This window comes from Eptatretus burgeri, chromosome 10 (assembly GCF_056783735.1).
Source record: "Eptatretus burgeri isolate ZD-2024b chromosome 10, Ebu_testis_v1, whole genome shotgun sequence".
NCBI lineage: Eukaryota > Metazoa > Chordata > Myxini > Myxiniformes > Myxinidae > Eptatretus > Eptatretus burgeri.
In genome coordinates this window covers 58,863,280-58,882,668 of record NC_140970.1, presented here as the reverse complement: position 1 = coordinate 58,882,668, position 19,389 = coordinate 58,863,280, and the positions used below count along the sequence as shown (strand labels likewise).

The 19,389-nt window shown below is 40.3% G+C and overlaps 1 protein-coding gene across 4 annotated transcripts in view; it reads left to right on the top strand.

Annotated features, from left to right (window-relative positions):
- The first annotated feature begins 318 nt into the window (after positions 1 to 318).
- LOC147018659 (rho GTPase-activating protein 7-like) overlaps positions 319 to 19,389 on the top strand; it is a 315,962-nt gene continuing 296,891 nt past the window's right edge. For 2 of the 4 annotated variants that reach the window (XM_085898559.1, XM_085898558.1), the window contains exon 1: positions 321 to 538. In XM_085898559.1, coding sequence (XP_085754685.1) covers positions 396 to 538 — 143 coding nt within the window. In that variant the 5' untranslated portion in view covers positions 321 to 395. Of the gene's footprint in view, positions 539 to 19,389 lie in introns of all 4 variants that reach the window. The other 2 variants (XM_085898557.1, XM_085898556.1) reach the window with 2 other exon arrangements.

Here is a 19,389-nt window from a genome sequence, read left to right as displayed (position 1 = left end):
TACAGTCCAAGCTTTAGCTCCTCAAGTCCCATTGGCCCTACAATCATCAGTCATGTCTTTCTCACTCAAAGCGGTGGTTGAGAAAGGAGAAAGTACAAAGGCAAAATGGTTATTGTCGGATGTAGCACTGTACAGCATCTAGAATCTTCAAATCAGGATGTTTTATTTTATCTCTTTCTTTTTCACTATGATGGTGGGTGGAGAATTGGTAAGGGGGCTGTGGCGGCAAGGCGAGGAGGGAGAAGGGAAAAAAAGAAGGAAAGCAGGGGAGGGGAGAGAGAGAGAGAGAGAGAGAGAGAGAGAGAGAGAGAGAGAGAGAGAGAGAGAGAGAGAGAGAGAGAGAGAGAGAGAGAGAGGGAGAGAGAGAAGTGCAAAAAGGGTTTAACCACAATGCAATGTCAGAAGGAAGACGAGGAGTGAAATCATTTTGTTTCTTCAGCTCCCAGACTCGGGCCAGAGTGCGTGGTTACATGAAAAACGACTGCATTCGAGTCGGATCAGGTGGTGCGGTGGGTGCAAACTGCCCGAGATTTGTCAGGTGGGTGAATTCCGGGGATGCTTTGGGCAGATGCACGGGATGTTTGGTGCCAAACCGAGTGGGACTGTTTGGTCTCAACGAGGACACGCAGAAAGAAACGAATTGCTGTGCCTTCGGGGGTGAAGGACTGAAAGAAAAATATGTTGGATAATCAAAAACAAAAGTGCGGGTAGATGGTAAAAGTAAAGATGTTGGAGATGGACAAGACAACAGATCCAGAGATTATTATCCTCATCAGACTTGAGGATTGACTGGTTGTGGAAATCGAGATTGACTCATCTAGTGTAAAGCAAGCATAGGTAGGATTATCACATACAAAAACAGAAACAGAAGAATGTTCTGGAGACCAGACTACTATAACTGAAGAAAAAGCTGCATACAAATAAGAAAACTATGTCGTTTTACAAGCTGATGGATCTTCTGCACAAAAAGAGAAATAACAGATTTTGGACTCTCACTACATTGCGATCTGATGAGTTTTCTTGTATTATAAATACAACTGCATGTTTCACTTTGCTAATGAGAAATCATTCCTTTTCATCAATTATATCTCAAAAAAAAGAGTCCTTAATTCCATGAGGAGCTTTTTTAAAACATCCAGATGACTCGGTATGAAAAACATCCCTACATGGAAGCAAAGAAAATAATGAACAACAGTACGCAATCCGAGTATTTTGCTGAAAGCTAAACGTTACGGAGGGCTTGTTTGACATTTAGAAAGAGGTAATTAAATGGAACTGACAATGAGAAACCACAATGTGAGCGTACTACCCATTCCTTTCCACAGTTTACCCCAACGGTGGTAGATAAATTGTGTGGTTGTGAGATTTGACGTGAGGATCTTTGTTGAGATGGGGTAGACGAAGGTGAACTGGGGTAGCCAGTTCGGAGAAGCCAAATGGCAGGAAGCCATTCAAACACCAGCGAAGACAAACAGACAGACAGAAGTGGTAGCAGTGATGGTATGCGAAGAGATATATTTACGATGGATAAGCTCAAACCAGCCCAGGCGAAGGGTAAAAGCATGGGGACGTAGAGTGATCCTTTAAGAGCAGAGGTCAGTGTCCACCAGCAGATGGAAACGATCACGGTCTCGGGCCAGGAGCACCCTCCCTCCACTCTCAACCGCCTAAATAAACGAGGATCATCCGTCAGGATATGGCTTCTAGGGAGGGATTGACTCAACTCCCAATTATCTTGCACAAGTCCTTCAGTCTACAAGACAAACAGGGATTTGACAAATCACGAAGTGGTTCTGGTAACGGCTCTGTATTTGCTTGATATCAACAACTCAGTCATGATCACGAACATACCAATTGGCTTTGCATTATATTCACTTCATCACAAGTACTTTTTCTTCTTCTTCTTTTTCTTCGAGAAATGTCATGAAAGACCCTTTCCAAGAAAGCACAATGAAAGAAACAATACACTGAGAAATAACAAGTTAATTAAATCCTGCTGAGGGTCGACTGCTTCATGAAGATTTCAGGCCCATCCGTTAAGCTGTGACTCGGCCATATTCTTGTATTTAAGTATGCTTCAGGGAGGTAGACCAAATGGACGAAGCATCAAAACATCAACAACTAGAAAAGCCACTCGGTAGTGCGCATACCTCTGCCAGGCTGATTAGTTTACGTTTTGCATCCCACTGATAGGCTGGATCTGGATTCGAACCTGAGCTAAAATTTAATCGGCTTGTTCTTGTCACCCAATAAACTCATCCACCAAGTTTCGTCTGACTCCGTCCATGACTTTTTGAGATATCCTCCTATATGTCGTTTTGACCCGATCTGTCGATGATGAAAAATCACTTTTAAAATTCTCGGATCTGGATCCGGATTCAGATCTTCAACAAAATCTAATAATTTTGTCCGTATCACATAACAAACCTGTCCACCAATTTTCGTCCGAATCCATCCGCAACTTTTTGATATATCGTAATATATATCGTTTTAGCTCCATCACTCAATGGTGAAGAATCACTTTTAAGAATTCTCGAATCCGGATCCTGATTCAAATCTTCACCAAAGCTGCATCAATTCTTCCTTGTTGCATACCCAACGTGTCCACCAAGTATTGTCCGAACCTGTCCACAACTTTTTGAGATATCCTGTTCATAAACAAGCAAACAGAGACAGACAGGGGTGAAAACATAACCTCCATCCACCTTCGGTGTCGAAGGTTATGAAAGATAACGAAACACCTCATCAGCTTATTTTATACAATTAACTACCCTTGAATCACGTAGTGCCATCGGCAATGAGGGAGTATCAACATTTTGTTGTGAAATATAATAATGGTCTTGAATGCACAAAAAGTGATAAAATGCTTTGTCTAACGTGCCTCTCCTGTATATTGCCAATGTGTACTGACTCTACCAGTAATGGGATTCAATTTTGAAGGGAGAATCTGATAGTCCCGGTTAAGTTATTGAATCACCATTTAATGCACTGATTTTGCTCGGAGTTGAACTTGATCTGAGTGTAATTCAACAAGCTAAGCCAGCTTGGAGCTTCTCTGAACTGTAGACTCCTGATAGTATTGCTGACAGAGCGAGTGTGATGCCAACATGGACTGTTTGCATGTTAACGCCATTTAATTCATGACGCAGAGCACTGCAGCTCGTTGCTTCTTTGATTTGCTGGCCAGTTGTACGGCAGCTGTATAATGTTTGCGAAACATTCAAATATGTTGTCGCCCAATAACCACACTGATGAGGGCGAAAAGGGCTCCTGAACAAACCAACGAGGCAACTACAATGGCACTCGGTGGAGAGCATACCTCCACCAGGCTGATTAGTTTACGTTTTGTATCCCACTGATAGGCTGGATCTGGATTCGGACCTGAAATAAAATTTAATTGGCATGTTCTTGTCACCGAACCAACTCGCCCACCAAGTTTTGTCGGAATCCGGCCATCACTTTTTGATATATCAAGCGAGATATCGTTTTAGACATATCACTCAATGGTGAAACATCACTTTAAAAATTCTTGGATCAGGATTCAGATCTTCACCAAAATCGAAACATTTCTTCCTTGTGACATAACCAACCTGTACACCCAGTTTCATCCAAATCCGTCAGACAACTTTTTGGGATATCCTGATATGTCATTTTTGGCCCTATCTCTCAAGGGTGACAAATCACTTAAAAATTTCTCAGATCCAGATCCGGATTCAGATCTTCAACAAAATCTAATCATTTCGTCCTTGTCACATACCCAAGCTGTCCACCAACTTTCGTCCAAAACCATCCTAACTTTTTGAGATATTTTGTTCACAAACAAACAAACAAACAGACGGGGTTAAAATATAAACTCCATCCACCTTTGGTGGCAGAGATAGCATGAAAATACAATAAGATTGGGAAATAAATACAGAGATAACTATAACGAGCAAGGAAAGATCACATACCCTCGCCCAGAATTGTTCCTTGTGGTTTTTATAAATGTACTCACATTCCAATTGTACATACTATCTCAACATATTAAAATTGTTATTGTACATACTTCATACATGCATATACTTCATAGATGTACTCACATTCCAATTGTACATACTTTATAGACATACACACATTCTAATTGTATGTACTTTATAGATGTACTCACATTCTAATTGTATGTACTTTATAGACTTACTCACATTCTAATTGTATGTACTTTATAGATGTACTCACATTCTAATGGTACATACTTTATAGACGTACTCACATTCCAATTGTACATACTTTATAGACATACTCACATTCTAATTGTATGTACTTTATAGATGTACTCACATTCTAATTGTACATTCTTTATAGACGTACTCACATTCTAATTGTATCTACTTTATAGATGTACTCACATTCTAATTGTACATACTTTATAGACGTACTCACATTCTAATTGTATGTACTTTATAGATGTACTCACATTCGAATTGTACATACTTTATAGAGGGACTCACATTTTAATTGTACATACTTTATGGACGTACTCACATTCTAATTGTACATACTTTATAGAGGTGCTCACATTTTAATTGTACATACTTTATGGACGTACACACATTCTAATTGTACATACTTTATAGACTGACTCACTTTCTAATTGTACATACTTTATAGACGTACTCGCATTCTAATTGTACATACTTTACAGAGGTACTCACATTATAATTGTACATACTTTATGGACGTACTCACATTCTAATTGTCCATACTTTATAGAATGACTCGCATTATAATTGTACATTCTTTATGGATGTACTCACATTCTAATTGGACATACATTATAGACGTACTCACATTCTAATTGTATATACTCAAAAGAGGGACTCACATTCTAATTGTATATACTCAAAAGAGGGACTCACATTCTAATTGTATATACTTTATGGAGGGACTCACATTATAATTGGACATACTTTATAGAGGGACTCACATTCTAATTGTACATACATTATAGAATGACTCGCATTATAATTGTACATTCTTTATGGACATACTCACATTCTAATTGTCTATACTTTATAGAATGACTCGCATTATAATTGTACATTCTTTATGGACGTACTCACATTCTAATTGTATATACTCAAAAGAGGGACTCACATTCTAATTGTATATACTCAAAAGAGGGACTCACATTCTAATTGTATATACTCAAAAGAGGGACTCACATTCTAATTGTATATACTTTATGGAGGGACTCACATTATAATTGGACATACTTTATAGAGGGACTCACATTCTAATTGTACATACATTATAGAATGACTCGCATTATAATTGTACATTCTTTATGGACATACTCACATTCTAATTGTCTATACTTTATAGAATGACTCGCATTATAATTGTACATTCTTTATGGACGTACTCACATTCTAATTGTATATACTCAAAAGAGGGACTCACATTCTAATTGTATATACTCAAAAGAGGGACTCACATTCTAATTGTATATACTCAAAAGAGGGACTCACATTCTAATTGTATATACTTTATGGAGGGACTCACATTATAATTGGACATACTTTATAGAGGGACTCACATTCTAATTGTACATACATTATAGAATGACTCGCATTATAATTGTACATTCTTTATGGACATACTCACATTCTAATTGTCTATACTTTATAGAATGACTCGCATTATAATTGTACATTCTTTATGGACGTACTCACATTCTAATTGTATATACTCAAAAGAGGGACTCACATTCTAATTGTATATACTCAAAAGAGGGACTCACATTCTAATTGTATATACTCAAAAGAGGGACTCACATTCTAATTGTATATACTCAAAAGAGGGACTCACATTCTAATTGTATATACTTTATGGAGGGACTCACATTATAATTGGACATACTTTATAGAGGGACTCACATTCTAATTGTACATACATTATAGAATGACTCGCATTATAATTGTACATTCTTTATGGACATACTCACATTCTAATTGTCTATACTTTATAGAATGACTCGCATTATAATTGTACATTCTTTATGGACGTACTCACATTCTAATTGTATATACTCAAAAGAGGGACTCACATTCTAATTGTATATACTCAAAAGAGGGACTCACATTCTAATTGTATATACTCAAAAGAGGGACTCACATTCTAATTGTATATACTCAAAAGAGGGACTCACATTCTAATTGTATATACTCAAAAGAGGGACTCACATTCTAATTGTATATACTTTATGGAGGGACTCACATTATAATTGGACATACATTATAGAATGACTCGCATTATAATTGTACATTCTTTATGGACGTACTCACATTCTAATTGTCTATACTTTATAGAATGACTCGCATTATAATTGTACATTCTTTATGGACGTACTCACATTCTAATTGGACATACATTATAGATGTACTCACATTCTAATTGTATATACTCAAAAGAGGGACTCACATTCTAATTGTATATACTCAAAAGAGGGACTCACATTCTAATTGTATATACTCAAAAGAGGGACTCACATTCTAATTGTATATACTCAAAAGAGGGACTCACATTCTAATTGTATATACTCAAAAGAGGGACTCACATTCTAAATGTATATACTTTATCGAGGGACTCACATTCTAATTGGACATACTTTATAGAGGGACTCGCATTCTAATTGTATATACATTATAGATGTACTCACATTCTAATTGTATATACATTATAGATGTACTCACATTCTAATTGTATATACTCAAAAGAGGGACTCACATTCTAAATGTATATACTTTATCGAGGGACTCACATTCTAATTGGACATACTTTATAGAATGACTCGCATTAGAATTGTACATTCTTTATGGACGTACTCACATTCTAATTGGACATACATTTTAGACGTACTCACATTCTAATTGTATATACTCAAAAGAGGGACTCACATTCTAATTGTATATACTCAAAAGAGGGACTCACATTCTAATTGTATATACTCAAAAGAGGGACTCACATTCTAATTGTATATACTCAAAAGAGGGACTCACATTCTAATTGTATATACTCAAAAGAGGGACTCACATTCTTATTGTACATACATTATAGACGTACTCACATTCTAATTGTATATACTTTATAGATGTACTCACATTCTAATTGTATATACATTATAGATGTACTCACATTCTAATTGTATATACTTAATAGAGGGACTCACATTCTTATTGTACATACATTATAGATGTACTCACATTCCAATTGTATATACATTATCGATGAACTCACATTCTAATGGTACATACATTATAGATGTACTCACATTTTAATTGTACATACTTTATAGATGTACTCACATTCTAATGGTGCATACATTATAGACTTACTCACATTCTAATTGTACATACATTATCGACGTACTCACATTCTAATTGTATATACTTTATAGATGTACTCACATTCTAATTGTATATACTTTATAGATGTACTCACATTCTAATTGTATATACTTTATAGATGTACTCACATTCTAATTGTATATACTTTATAGATGTACTCACATTCTAATTGAATATACTTTATAGATGTACTCACATTCTAATTGTATATACATTATAGATGTACTCACATTCTAATTGTATATACATTATCGATGTACTCACATTCTAATTGTATATACATTATCGATGTACTCACATTCTAATTGTACATACATTATCGACGTACTCACATTCTAATTGTATATACTTTATAGATGTACTCACATTCTAATTGTATATACTTTATAGATGTACTCACATTCTAATTGTATATACTTTATAGATGTACTCACATTCTAATTGTATATACATTATCGATGTACTCACATTCTAATTGTACATACATTATCGACGTACTCACATTCTAATTGTATATACTTTATAGATGTACTCACATTCTAATTGTATATACTTTATAGATGTACTCACATTCTAATTGTATATACATTATCGATGTACTCACATTCTAATGGTACATACATTATAGACGTACTCACATTCTAATTGTATATACTTTATGGATCTACTCACATTCTAATTGTACATACTTTATAGATGTACTCACATTCTAATTGAATTTACTTTTTGGATGTACTCACATTCTAATTGTACATACTTTATGAACGTACTCACATTCTAATTGTGCATACTTTATAGATGTACTCACATTCTAATTGTACATACTTTATAGATGTACTCACATTCTAATTGTACATCCTTTAGAGACTTACTCACATTCTTATTGTCCATCCTTTTTCGACTGACTCACATTCTAATTGTACATACTTTATAGACTTCCTCACATTCTAATTGAATATACTTTTTGGATGTACTCACATTCTAATTGTACATACTATATAGACTTGGGCCTAAGTCCCATTTGCTCTACGGCGAGGATACTGCAGCCGTACGCTCTCTGAATTGACAGAAACGTGCGGCGGCCGCAGAGTTTCTGCGGTGGCCTCAGGGTGGCCCTACGCTGTTTGGCTATATTTTACAGGCCGTAGGGGTCGCCGTGGAATTATAGCGCGGAGTTTTAACTTTTTTCATTTCTACGTTCGCCGTAGCAATTGCACAAGCCGAAACAAAAGAACTGGTTAAAAAAAAGAAAATAAAAAAGAACCCACTTGTTACCGTCCATCTGGCCGCACGTTCGCCTTAGGGTCCCCCTGCGGGCACCTTGCAGGCACCTTGAGGCTACCTTGAAAATTATATGGCCGCCGCAGGAACGCCCTAAGGTCACCGTGCGACATCAAATCAAAGACCGTATGGCACCCCCACGTTTTCGGTCTCCACAATTTATAAATATGCCGTGCGGCTCCCCGAAAAATAAAAACATATGTGACTGCTACATTGTGTGACCGTGGAAATACTGCGGCCGCCGTATAATTGCTAGTGGCCATAGATTTTGTAGACCCCACGACCGCCGTTGCAAATGTTACTTAGGCCTTACTCACATTCTACTTGAACATACTATATAGACGTACTTACATTCTAATTGTACATACTTTATGGACGTACTCACATTGTAATTGTACATACTTTATGGACGTACTCACATTTTAATTGTTTATACTTTATAGAGGTACTCACATTCTAATTGTACATACTTTACAAACGTACTCACACTCGAATTGTATATACTTTGTGGAGGTGCTGGTTGCAAAAAACAGAGAACATGTCCAATTGACAACCACTTGGTCTCATTCATGGCCTACGTTAGCACATTCTGTGCGGTCAAACCGACAGACAGACAGACAGACAAACAAACAGGTCCAAATACAATGCCCTCTCTTTTGGTGAGGGTAAAAAGAAAAATAGTTGGATTAAGGATATATAGCACTGTGAGGATAGTTGAGAGGTACACACACTCACCCCAGGGCTGTCTCGCCTGGGTTCGAATCTTATCCCAGCTATAAACTGTAATCCTGGTGATTAATAGTCTCATGGTGTCCTTTGCAAAGATCAAGTGAACAATCGACGTCACCCTGATCAAATCACAAATTCCTACTCTAACCTACAGGGGACACTGCATCAGTGGCACAGTTACACCCCTGGCAAATGAAATGAGGTTTCAGTACATGTTGGACATTGAAAAGCTATGGAGTTATTGGCCTCATGTTGGTTACCTTTTGCCTGTGGGCGGGCAGCAGCAACACCTAACGATAAATCCCAAGATACACTTTATAGCAGCTTTTGGTGTCCTCAAAATATCTAACATGCGGTACTGTAAAACCTTGCCCAGATTCTGAAGTTTTGAGGCCTCTAGGTGCTAGGGTTTGCGTGTGAAAGAGTAACGTACAACACACAAACAAAAACACTTGAAAACATATTTACAACATTACCAGCATGACCAGAAAAAATGGTACCGGGACAATTTAATAAACCTTTTTTGGCTCACCTGGAACGGAGCGTAGTTCTGGGGAGCTTATGTGATGGCGTGTCTTGTGTCATCAGTCCATCCACAAATACTTTCAACTTCTTCTCTGAAACTACACATACGATTTTTGGCTCACCTGGAACGTAGTTCCGGGGAGTATATGGAATGGCGCATCGTCCGTCCGTCCATCCGTCCGTCCGTCCATCCGTCCACATATACTTTCAACTTCTTCTCTGAAACTACACATGAAATTTTGATGAAACTTTACCACAACGTTCATCACTGTGTATGTACCAAAATTTGTTCATGGTATTAAAAAAAATCTGGCAATCAGGGGGTCTACAGGGGTTGCCCCCCAAAATAGGAATTTGCTTTCTTCTCAGAAACGACACACAATTCCAATGAAACTTGGCTCCAACCTTCATCACCTGTGATGCACCAATGTTGGTTCATGACATTAAAACACATTGGGCTCAAAGGTGGTGTGAGGGGGGTTGACCCCAAACTATGTATTTGTTTTCTTCTCCGAAACTACACAAACAATTTGGGTGAAACCTGACGACAACCTTCATCACCCGTGATGTACCGAAGTTTGTTCATGACATTAAAAAAATTGAGGTCTAAAGGGGTATATGGGGGTGTTGCCCCTCAAAATAGGAATTTATTTTCTTTCAGAAACTACAAACACAATTCCAATGAAACTTGATTCCAACCTTCATCATCCGTGATGTACCGAAGTTTGTTCACACCATCAAAACAATTTGGCCCTAAGGTAGTCGACTGGGGGTCCCCCCCCCACCCCTAAGAGGTATTTGCTGGAACATTGGTTCATTGGTACTTTTTGCTGATTCCATCCCATGTTTACTTCCTCCTCAGTATCATTATTCTACCAGATGAGCACCCAGGGGTATTGCCCCTATTTTTTTTTCTCTTCTTTTTTGTAATGGTAGATTAAGAGGTCAGGTCAGAATAATCGACCTGGGTCAGGTCAGAATCGATCTGTGATTTGCTACAGGTACCATGTAAACCTGTTCGAACCTGTTCCATGGTCAGGTTGTTGGCGACTGAACCGTCTCCCCCACCAAGTTTCTTGGCGAGGAGGGTGTATGATATGGACACCCAGCACGATGAAGAACAAAACATGTCAAAGGGTGGAGGAGATCCTTGTGAGTGAACGGCCATCCATATCGAGTGCCCAACTGTGTCTGCAGACGTCCTCCTGCAATTGAGTTACTTCTTATTAGGAGGTTGGTGGCAGGATTTGCACTTCGGCCACCGTAAAACCCTTCATTCCACAAAACCTACGAAAAGCAAAAAGAAATCTGAAAACCCACTCCGTGGGAATACCTCCTATGCAGCTTCCCTTCACAGGGCAGCTCACCAGATGACAGGATTGGGGCAAAGCCTTCGGGACCCCCAATGTTTGATGATAAGAGGGAAACCACCGGGTAAACTTCCAGAGTCAGATTGTGGTAGTGTGTGGCGGGGTAGTGCTGAGGTGTCATCCACCAGACGGCGGTCTCCTTGGGTTAACCTGAGGCGGTCCCTTCGGGTGGGTGCCTGGAATGTCCTATCCCTAAGAGAGGATGATCACCTGTCTCAGTTATCATCTGAGCTCAAGCATTTGGACATCGGTATTGCAGCTCTCTCTGAGGTTCGGAGATCGGATTGTGGCGAGATCATGGCAAGTGGTTACACCTACTATTGGTCTGGTCGCTCTGATGGTTACCATACCCAAGGAGTTGCTGTAGGTATGTCCAATAATCTGACTCCAATGATAATTGAGGTAACACCGGTCAACGAGCGTATTATGAGACCAAGGATCGTCACTCCTTGGGTGTCATTTCCTTGGTCTCTGTATATGTTCCGACTGAGGCGAGTGATCTCATCGTGAAGGACGCATTCTATGCCACATTCGATTCTGTGGTTGATCAGTGTCCCAGGCGAGATACACTTCTAGTCTTGGGGAATTTCATTGCATTGAAAGGAACTGATAGGGATGGTTATGATATATGTGTTGGTCCCCATGGGTCTGAAACTGTGAACCACAATAGCTCTAAGTTCCTTGACTTCGCAAGAAGTCATGTACTTAGGGTGGCTGGTTCATGGTTTTAGCACCCACAGGCTCATCGCTCGACTTGGTATTGCAATGCTGGCAGTGTGGCAAAGGAGACTGACTTTGTGCTCGTTGTAGTACTGCAGCATAGCAAACCAATTGTTCAAATTTGCATAAAGCACCAAAATTGGTACACATGTAGAATAATGTATTCCGAAGTAGAATAACCAATTTTGGTGCTTTTATGTAGAATAACCAATTTTGGTGCTTTTATGCAAATTTGAACAATTGATCTGAAATATCAGACGACGCTGCTGGACTATTGGTGGTTGCTGGAGGATGATCCAGAACTGCAGGGTCTACTGGAGTGCTCACTTCTGCAATACTGACAACAGGCTTGTCGCAACTTTGAAGTTGCAGCTTAAATGCAGGAGAATGTTGCCATCCCAGCCTAGGCTGGGTGTTGGCAAGCTCAAGGATGAGAGGGTAGCTGAGGCATTTGCGAACAGGTTGAGTGGATATTTGGGGTGTCTGGGTGCTTTTGAGAATCCTTCAAGAGTTGTGGAGTGCCTTCAAGACCACCGTCCTTGATGTTGCCGGGAGCTCTCTTGGAACTCACCATCGGGCGAAGAAGAATTTTGTCTCTCAAGGGACACTGAATACCATTGACCAGAGTTGTAGGGCCAGGCTGAATGGCAGAGCTGAGCTGTTCAGGGAGCTGAGGCATAAAACTGTATGTGCACTAAGGCTAGACAAGGAGGCCGATGTGCAAGGAATCTGTGCATGGGTAGAGCATCACCTGTAGTCAAGTAATTCTCATCCTGCTTACAGGGGAATTGGTGCATTGCGTTCCTTCAAGCCCATCCCTCGGTGTACTGCAGTTAGAGCAGAGAGTGGTAGGCTCTTCACAGAGGAGTCCGAAGTGAAGGCCCGCTGGGCCGGTAACTTTGAGTTTGTGTACCAAGCTGATCCACCAGCTGTCGAGTTGGATGTCAGGAGTGTTATTATCCCTATTGCTGACCCTCCAATCAACAGAGGTCCACCTTCATTTGTGGAAACACAGACTGCGGTGAACTGGTTGAAATGGGATAAAGCTCCGGGGATTTGTGGCATCCATGCTGAACTTCTCAAGGCTGGTGGAAATGCTGTACTTGTGTCGTTGAATGCAGTTCTGTGCTCTGTCTGGAACACATACATAATCCCAACTGACTGGAAGAGGGGCCTTGTTGTCCCCGTCTGGAAAGGGAAGGGTGATCGCCAAGACTGCAACAACTACCGAGAGGTGACGCTGCTCCCAGTGCTGGGCAAGGTCTTTGCTCGGATAATTCTTGATAGGGTTCGCCAACATCTGTTTGAGCACCAGCATCCAGAGCAGTCAGGCTTTACACTGAAGAGGTCAACAATTGACAGTATCCTTGCTCTTCGGGTCCTCACCGAACGCAGTCGAGAGTCTCAGCACGGGCTGCTTGCAGCCGATGTTTAACTCCGTTAAGCGCTTCATTCAGTGAATCGGCATGCCCTCTGGAAGATTCCTGGTCTTCGTGGGGTGCCACCAAAACTGATCAATCTGATGTCTGAACTTTTCTCTGGTACTGAGAGTGCTGTGAGATGTGAAGATACCATCTCTGACTTATTTGCAGTTGTTACTGGAGTTTGTCAGAGGTATAAACTTGCCCCCACATTTTCAGCACTTTTATGGACTGGATTGTGGAGAGGATGTTGGAGAGATCAAGCTGCGGTGCATTGTTTGGGAATGTCAAGATCTCTGACCTTTATTTTGCAGAAGACGCAGTCATCTTGATGGAGACTCTAGATATCCTTTTGGGGGCCCTTAAGGTGCTGAAAGAAGAGTTGGAGCCCCTGGGATTACAGGTTTCCTGGGTCAAAACAAAGATCCAGGCTTTCATTGACACCTTGGATGCTGCTGTCCTGTCTGTACCTGTTTGTGGTGAGGATGTTGAGTTTTGAAGAGATTTACTTACCTTGGCAGTGATATTCATGTCTCTTCTGACTATGAGCCAGAGGTCAGCAGATGTCAGGGTCAGGCCTGGGGAGTCATGGATTCACTGGATCATGAGGTTTAGCACCGCCGGTACCTGTGCAGGACGAAGGTCCGAGTCTTCAGGTCCTTGGTGTTTCCAGTCTTGCTCTATGCATGTGAGACTTGGACTCTGACCAAGGATCTGAGATGGAGACTTAATTCCTTTGGTACCAAGTCTCTTCGGAGAATCCTTGGCTCTCACTGGTCAGACTGTGTGTCCAACGAGCGGTTGCTGAGTGAGACACAAATGAGATTTGTTACCTGCATAGTCCGTGAGCATCAGTTGCGACTGTATGGACATGTGGCTCATTTTTCTGATGCTGATCCAGCTCACCAGATTCTCTCAGCGAGGGAGCCTCATGAGTGGAGGAGGTGAATGGGCCGACCACGTGCCTCGTGGTTACAGCAGATTGATCAACATAACATCTCAAGGAGATGGGAATGGCCATACAGAGGCTTTTAACGTACCGGCGGAAAGTGGACGCAGCGACGCGCTGTTCCGGCGCATGCTCCCATACCTGACCTGACCTGAAGTGGGTACCGATCCTTTCATATGGTCTAGAATTCACTGCTTATATGGTGTTTCAGTTTGGTTTCAATTGTTTAACGATTTCCATCCAAAGATCTACGATAGCCTCAGGTATTGGTGGTGGTGATTGGTATGGCAGCTTAGCTGCCGGGGTAGCTATCATTTCTTGAAGCGCGACTGTGTCGCTGATGCAGTGTCCCTCTACCAGTACACACACTGGAACTGGTGCTCTTTTCGCCGACCTCAGAAGGATGACAGGCTGAGTCAACCCCCTGGTGTATTAATTCAGCAGCCGACAGGCTTGAACTCAGGACCCTAGGATCCCAAGCTGCCACCCTAACCACTAAGCCAACACCAGGCGAGGTATTGGTAATTTAAGACATCTAACTGCATTTACTTTAACAGGACTTTTGTTTGAAAGTGCGGGTGTTCACATGTCGGGAGTTTGTAAGCATATACAGAATAATTTGTTTTTAACAAACAAGAATAAATTCCTGTGTGGGGCTATTGTGAAAAAAATTCTGACTCAACCCAGGACTCGAACCCAAGGACCTCATCTCTTACGTGGTGACAGCCTACTGAGCCCAAATTCACACACACACACACACACACACACACACACACACACACACACACACACACACACACACACACACACACACACACACACACACACACACACACACACACACACACACACACACACACACACACACACACACACACACACACACACACACACACGTTTTTTAAATTGCACTGCAGAACCGAAGCCCTCTGTAGCTATGTGAAAGGTAATATTCAATGAATCTCCGACCCCATTCCTTAGTGGGTGTGTGAAGTGTTTTGGATCCCCCAAAATAGAAAAAAAACAATTTTATTTCTTCAAAATGCCAATAGGATGAGAACAGCACCAGGCAATGCTGGGTACCCTCCCTGCTAGTCCTTCATGAACTCTTTCTTCCAAGAGTATACTTTGTATAAAACTACATCGACAAAACTCCCCAAATTCCCATATAAAAAATGTGGCCTGACCTAATAAGAATTCACAAGGACGGACGTGCATGCAATCCCACGCTTTTGGCCTTTCCCGGAGAAACAAACCATTCGTCGGCATCTGCCAAGGTTTCGAACAAAAATCTGAAGATAAGAACGAACTTCATTTCCTCACTAATATCAGCATCCTATTGTCTTTACTCTTGAATGCACTGTTCATCATTCTAAACTATCAGTTCATTCAAAAAAAGCTTTCAAAAGCATCAATCTTCACACACGTTTTTAATTGTTTATTTACGAAATTTTAATTGTTTACTTACGAAATCTAAAGCTGGTCCTGATTCGATTTTGGTCAAAATCGGTCAAAGGTCAAGGTCACAGTGAGGTCAAACATTCGATTTTTTGATGGTTTTGTACAGAATCATCGTAGAAACTCTGGTTTGCGTCGCTACCTTCTCTAGAGACAGCTTTTATTAGACAAGGTCAGATGTCAAGTTGACAATTTCGGAAGTACCAGTCTATGACTGCTTGGTTTTTGTTTCTCTCATCCAGTACAAAGAGTCCTGCATTGGTTCAGCTGAATTTGCAAAAGTAAAAGATTATAAATTGGGGCAATGAAGGCTTCACCTATATCATAAACCCGGTGGTGCATACACAGCCATTTACTAGATTAAGAGACTTTATGAAGAGATGCATAGAATAGCAGAGCGTAATTGAAACTAGTTGGAATGGATGGAGAAAACCAAACTCTCTGGCTCTGTCAACATTTCCCTCGCTCTTTCTCGAGTGTGGACTTTGTTTCCAATCTACAAATATCTTATTTTGGCACTACTTACAAAAAGGAAAGCAATGTAAGCTATTTGCAAGCAGAACGTTATACTTATGGAATCCTGAAAAAATAATTGTAATCCTTGTTTTTTTCAAAATGAAGTACTTGTAGGGACTGTCATTGCTACAGGAACACTGTACTGTGATGGAAGTTATCATTTTTGGGGTAACCAAAAAGTGAAATATAGGTTGGCAGTAAGCATTACATCTCTGTGATCTTTGAGGGTTTATCAGTAAGGATGTGGCCTAACATGTATGAAACGAGACATAATTTGATGTCACGATGTCAACCGATACGCCTCCGCCCATATCAAGTCTTCGCTTACTCGAACTTTGACATAAAACCTCAAAACCATTTGACCTCACTATCTAATCTGTACATATGTATCATGGTACATGGACTTAATTTAGTTCAAATCCCTACTTCAATAACAACATTTTACCTGAGATTACCTCTGACCTTTGACCTCTTGATGCCAAAATCGAATCAGTTCACCTTTGCATCATAATATATAGTTATACCAAGTTTGGTCAAAATCCCATGTCTGGTTCACAAGTTAGCACAGTGACAGAATTTTTACCTAACAGGACGTCTGACCTTTGAGCTCTTGACCACATAATCTTAATTGGTTCATCTTTACATCATTATACATACTTGTACCAAGTTTGTCTTCGATCTGTTAAGCCGTTCTTAAGTTATCGTGGTAAAGAAAACCTATCACGGAGGGACGGACGGGCAGCCGAACAGAATGATAACCCGAAAAACATAATGCCTCTGGTGACTGTCAGCGGAGGCATAAAAAAATGGGCAATACCCCTGGGCGTTCACCTGATAGAATAATGATCCTGAGGAGGAACTCAACGTGGGACAGAATCAGCAAAATGTACCAATGAGCCAATGTTATAGGAATACCTATTTTGGGGGCAACCCACCCCCTCCCACCCCATAAATCCCCATTGACCCGGATTTTTTTTTTTAATGCCATGAACAAACTTTCGTACATTATGGGTGATGAAGGTTGTGGTCAAGTTTCATTTAAATCGTATGTGTAGTTTCAGAGAAGAAGTTGCAAATATTTGTCGATGGACAACGCGCCATCCCATAAGCTCCCCGGAAACACATTCCAGGTGACCTAAAATAGGGGTAATACCACTGGGTGCTCACCTGGTAGGGGCTGGATAAGAAACCCAGGGAACCACTGGTAGGCGTGGCTAACCCACTAACTATTTAACGGAGAATGTAAATATCTGAATTTTTTATGTCGTGAACAAACTTTGATACATTGATACATCACGGGTGATGAAGGCTGTGGTCAAGTTTCATCAAAATTGTGTGTATGTGGTTTCAGAAAAGAAAGCGAATACATAATTTGAGGGAAACTCTCTCATACACCCCCTTAGACCCCAATTTTTTTGATGTCGTGAACAAGCTTCGGTACATCACAGGTGATGAAGGTTGTAATCAAGGTTCATTGGAATTGCATGTGTAGTTTCTGAGACGAAAGCAAACACATATTTTGGGGGGCAACCCGTGTAGACCCCCTCAGTGCCAGATTTTTTTGGTTAGTGTCCACTTTGAATCAGGGAGAAGGTGGCCCAACTTTTACATAATAATCCCATAAATTTGAAATCGTTTAATTGTCACAGCATTATGACAACACAAAACTGTTGCAAATGAGTATTTCAAACATTAATACTACTGCTAAAACTCAGGAATGATTATGTGCAGGTGACCATTCAAAATGGCTGCTTGACAAATGTGCATTGTGGTTGAAAGTGTATATCGTGAACATAATTCTCACTATTTGATCATCATTAGCTATTCAATGAGTTCAGGTACCTTTTAGCGGTACTGTTCATATGCAAATAGCTTAAAATACATGCAGGACAGCTATATATTCATTATGTACTACTTTTGAGGAATGCAGCTGAAAAATATGTTTGGTAAAGGGAGTGAAGGTAAGGTTTCATCCCTTTTTTGAATCACATGTCGAGGCTCGTGGAAAAAAGAGAAAACAGAAAGCAAACGGTCAACAGATAGAGTGGGGAGAAGTGGGAAAGAGCTGGGCAAGAAACACCTGTTTGGACCACAGCATGATGATAAGAGTTGCAGGAGAAAAGGGACAAGGGGCTAAGCAGTTATAAAGAAGCTCAGGGGTACAAATAGGAGAGACCATGAGTGGGCAGAAGACTTGGATGCTTATGGAGGGAAGATCATGAGACAATAGACTCAGGAAGACAGTTCCAAATGAAGGACAGCAAGAGAGAGATGCTGTTCCCCTTTGTTTATTCCTTCGATAACAATACAGTAGATATGTCCTAAGCAATCTAATGGAATGAAAAAAAGAACTCATCATGCACTGTAAATGACTCCAACATTTTATTGATGCTTTCAAGATGTTCGCAAAATGTGGCCTAGTAATCTGCCATAGGAAAATCCCAAAGGTTGTCAAAAGGTTATTTCACAGAGCAATGGGGCACCAGATCTATCAGACAGACAGGCTTGTTGAGCCTGGAAATGCCAGGGAAAGAGCTCAGCATCCATGACCCTCAGAATCCCAGGCTGTCACCTTGTGATCCCAACTTAAACAAATACAGTACTTACCGTCTTACTATTTATTTATTGCGAGTGTCACTGAGCACTCGGCGATATCTGCAAGGCTGTCCGCACAGCGGCACAACGTTTCATGCAAGGATAAGAGTGGAACATGAAAATGTTTGTAGTTTTTGAAAATGTCCACTTGTACCATACTGATTCCTCATAAGTACTGCAGATGTGTGCTGATGATAAAGAAACGTGTTTTCAATAAAATGCTATTCCAACGATTTGTTTTCCAGTGCATACCAATACTTTAACTGTGTGCACGATGAGGTGAGTTAAAGGCAATTCGGAACATCTCAATATGTTTGTTGTACCATGTTTTATCACTGCAAGTTACTGTTCTTACTTTCACTGTATATTACACTGAATCCACATCTTTCTCAAAGTATTATACTCAGCACAATTCCCATCCAAATATAAGGAGTGTTTAT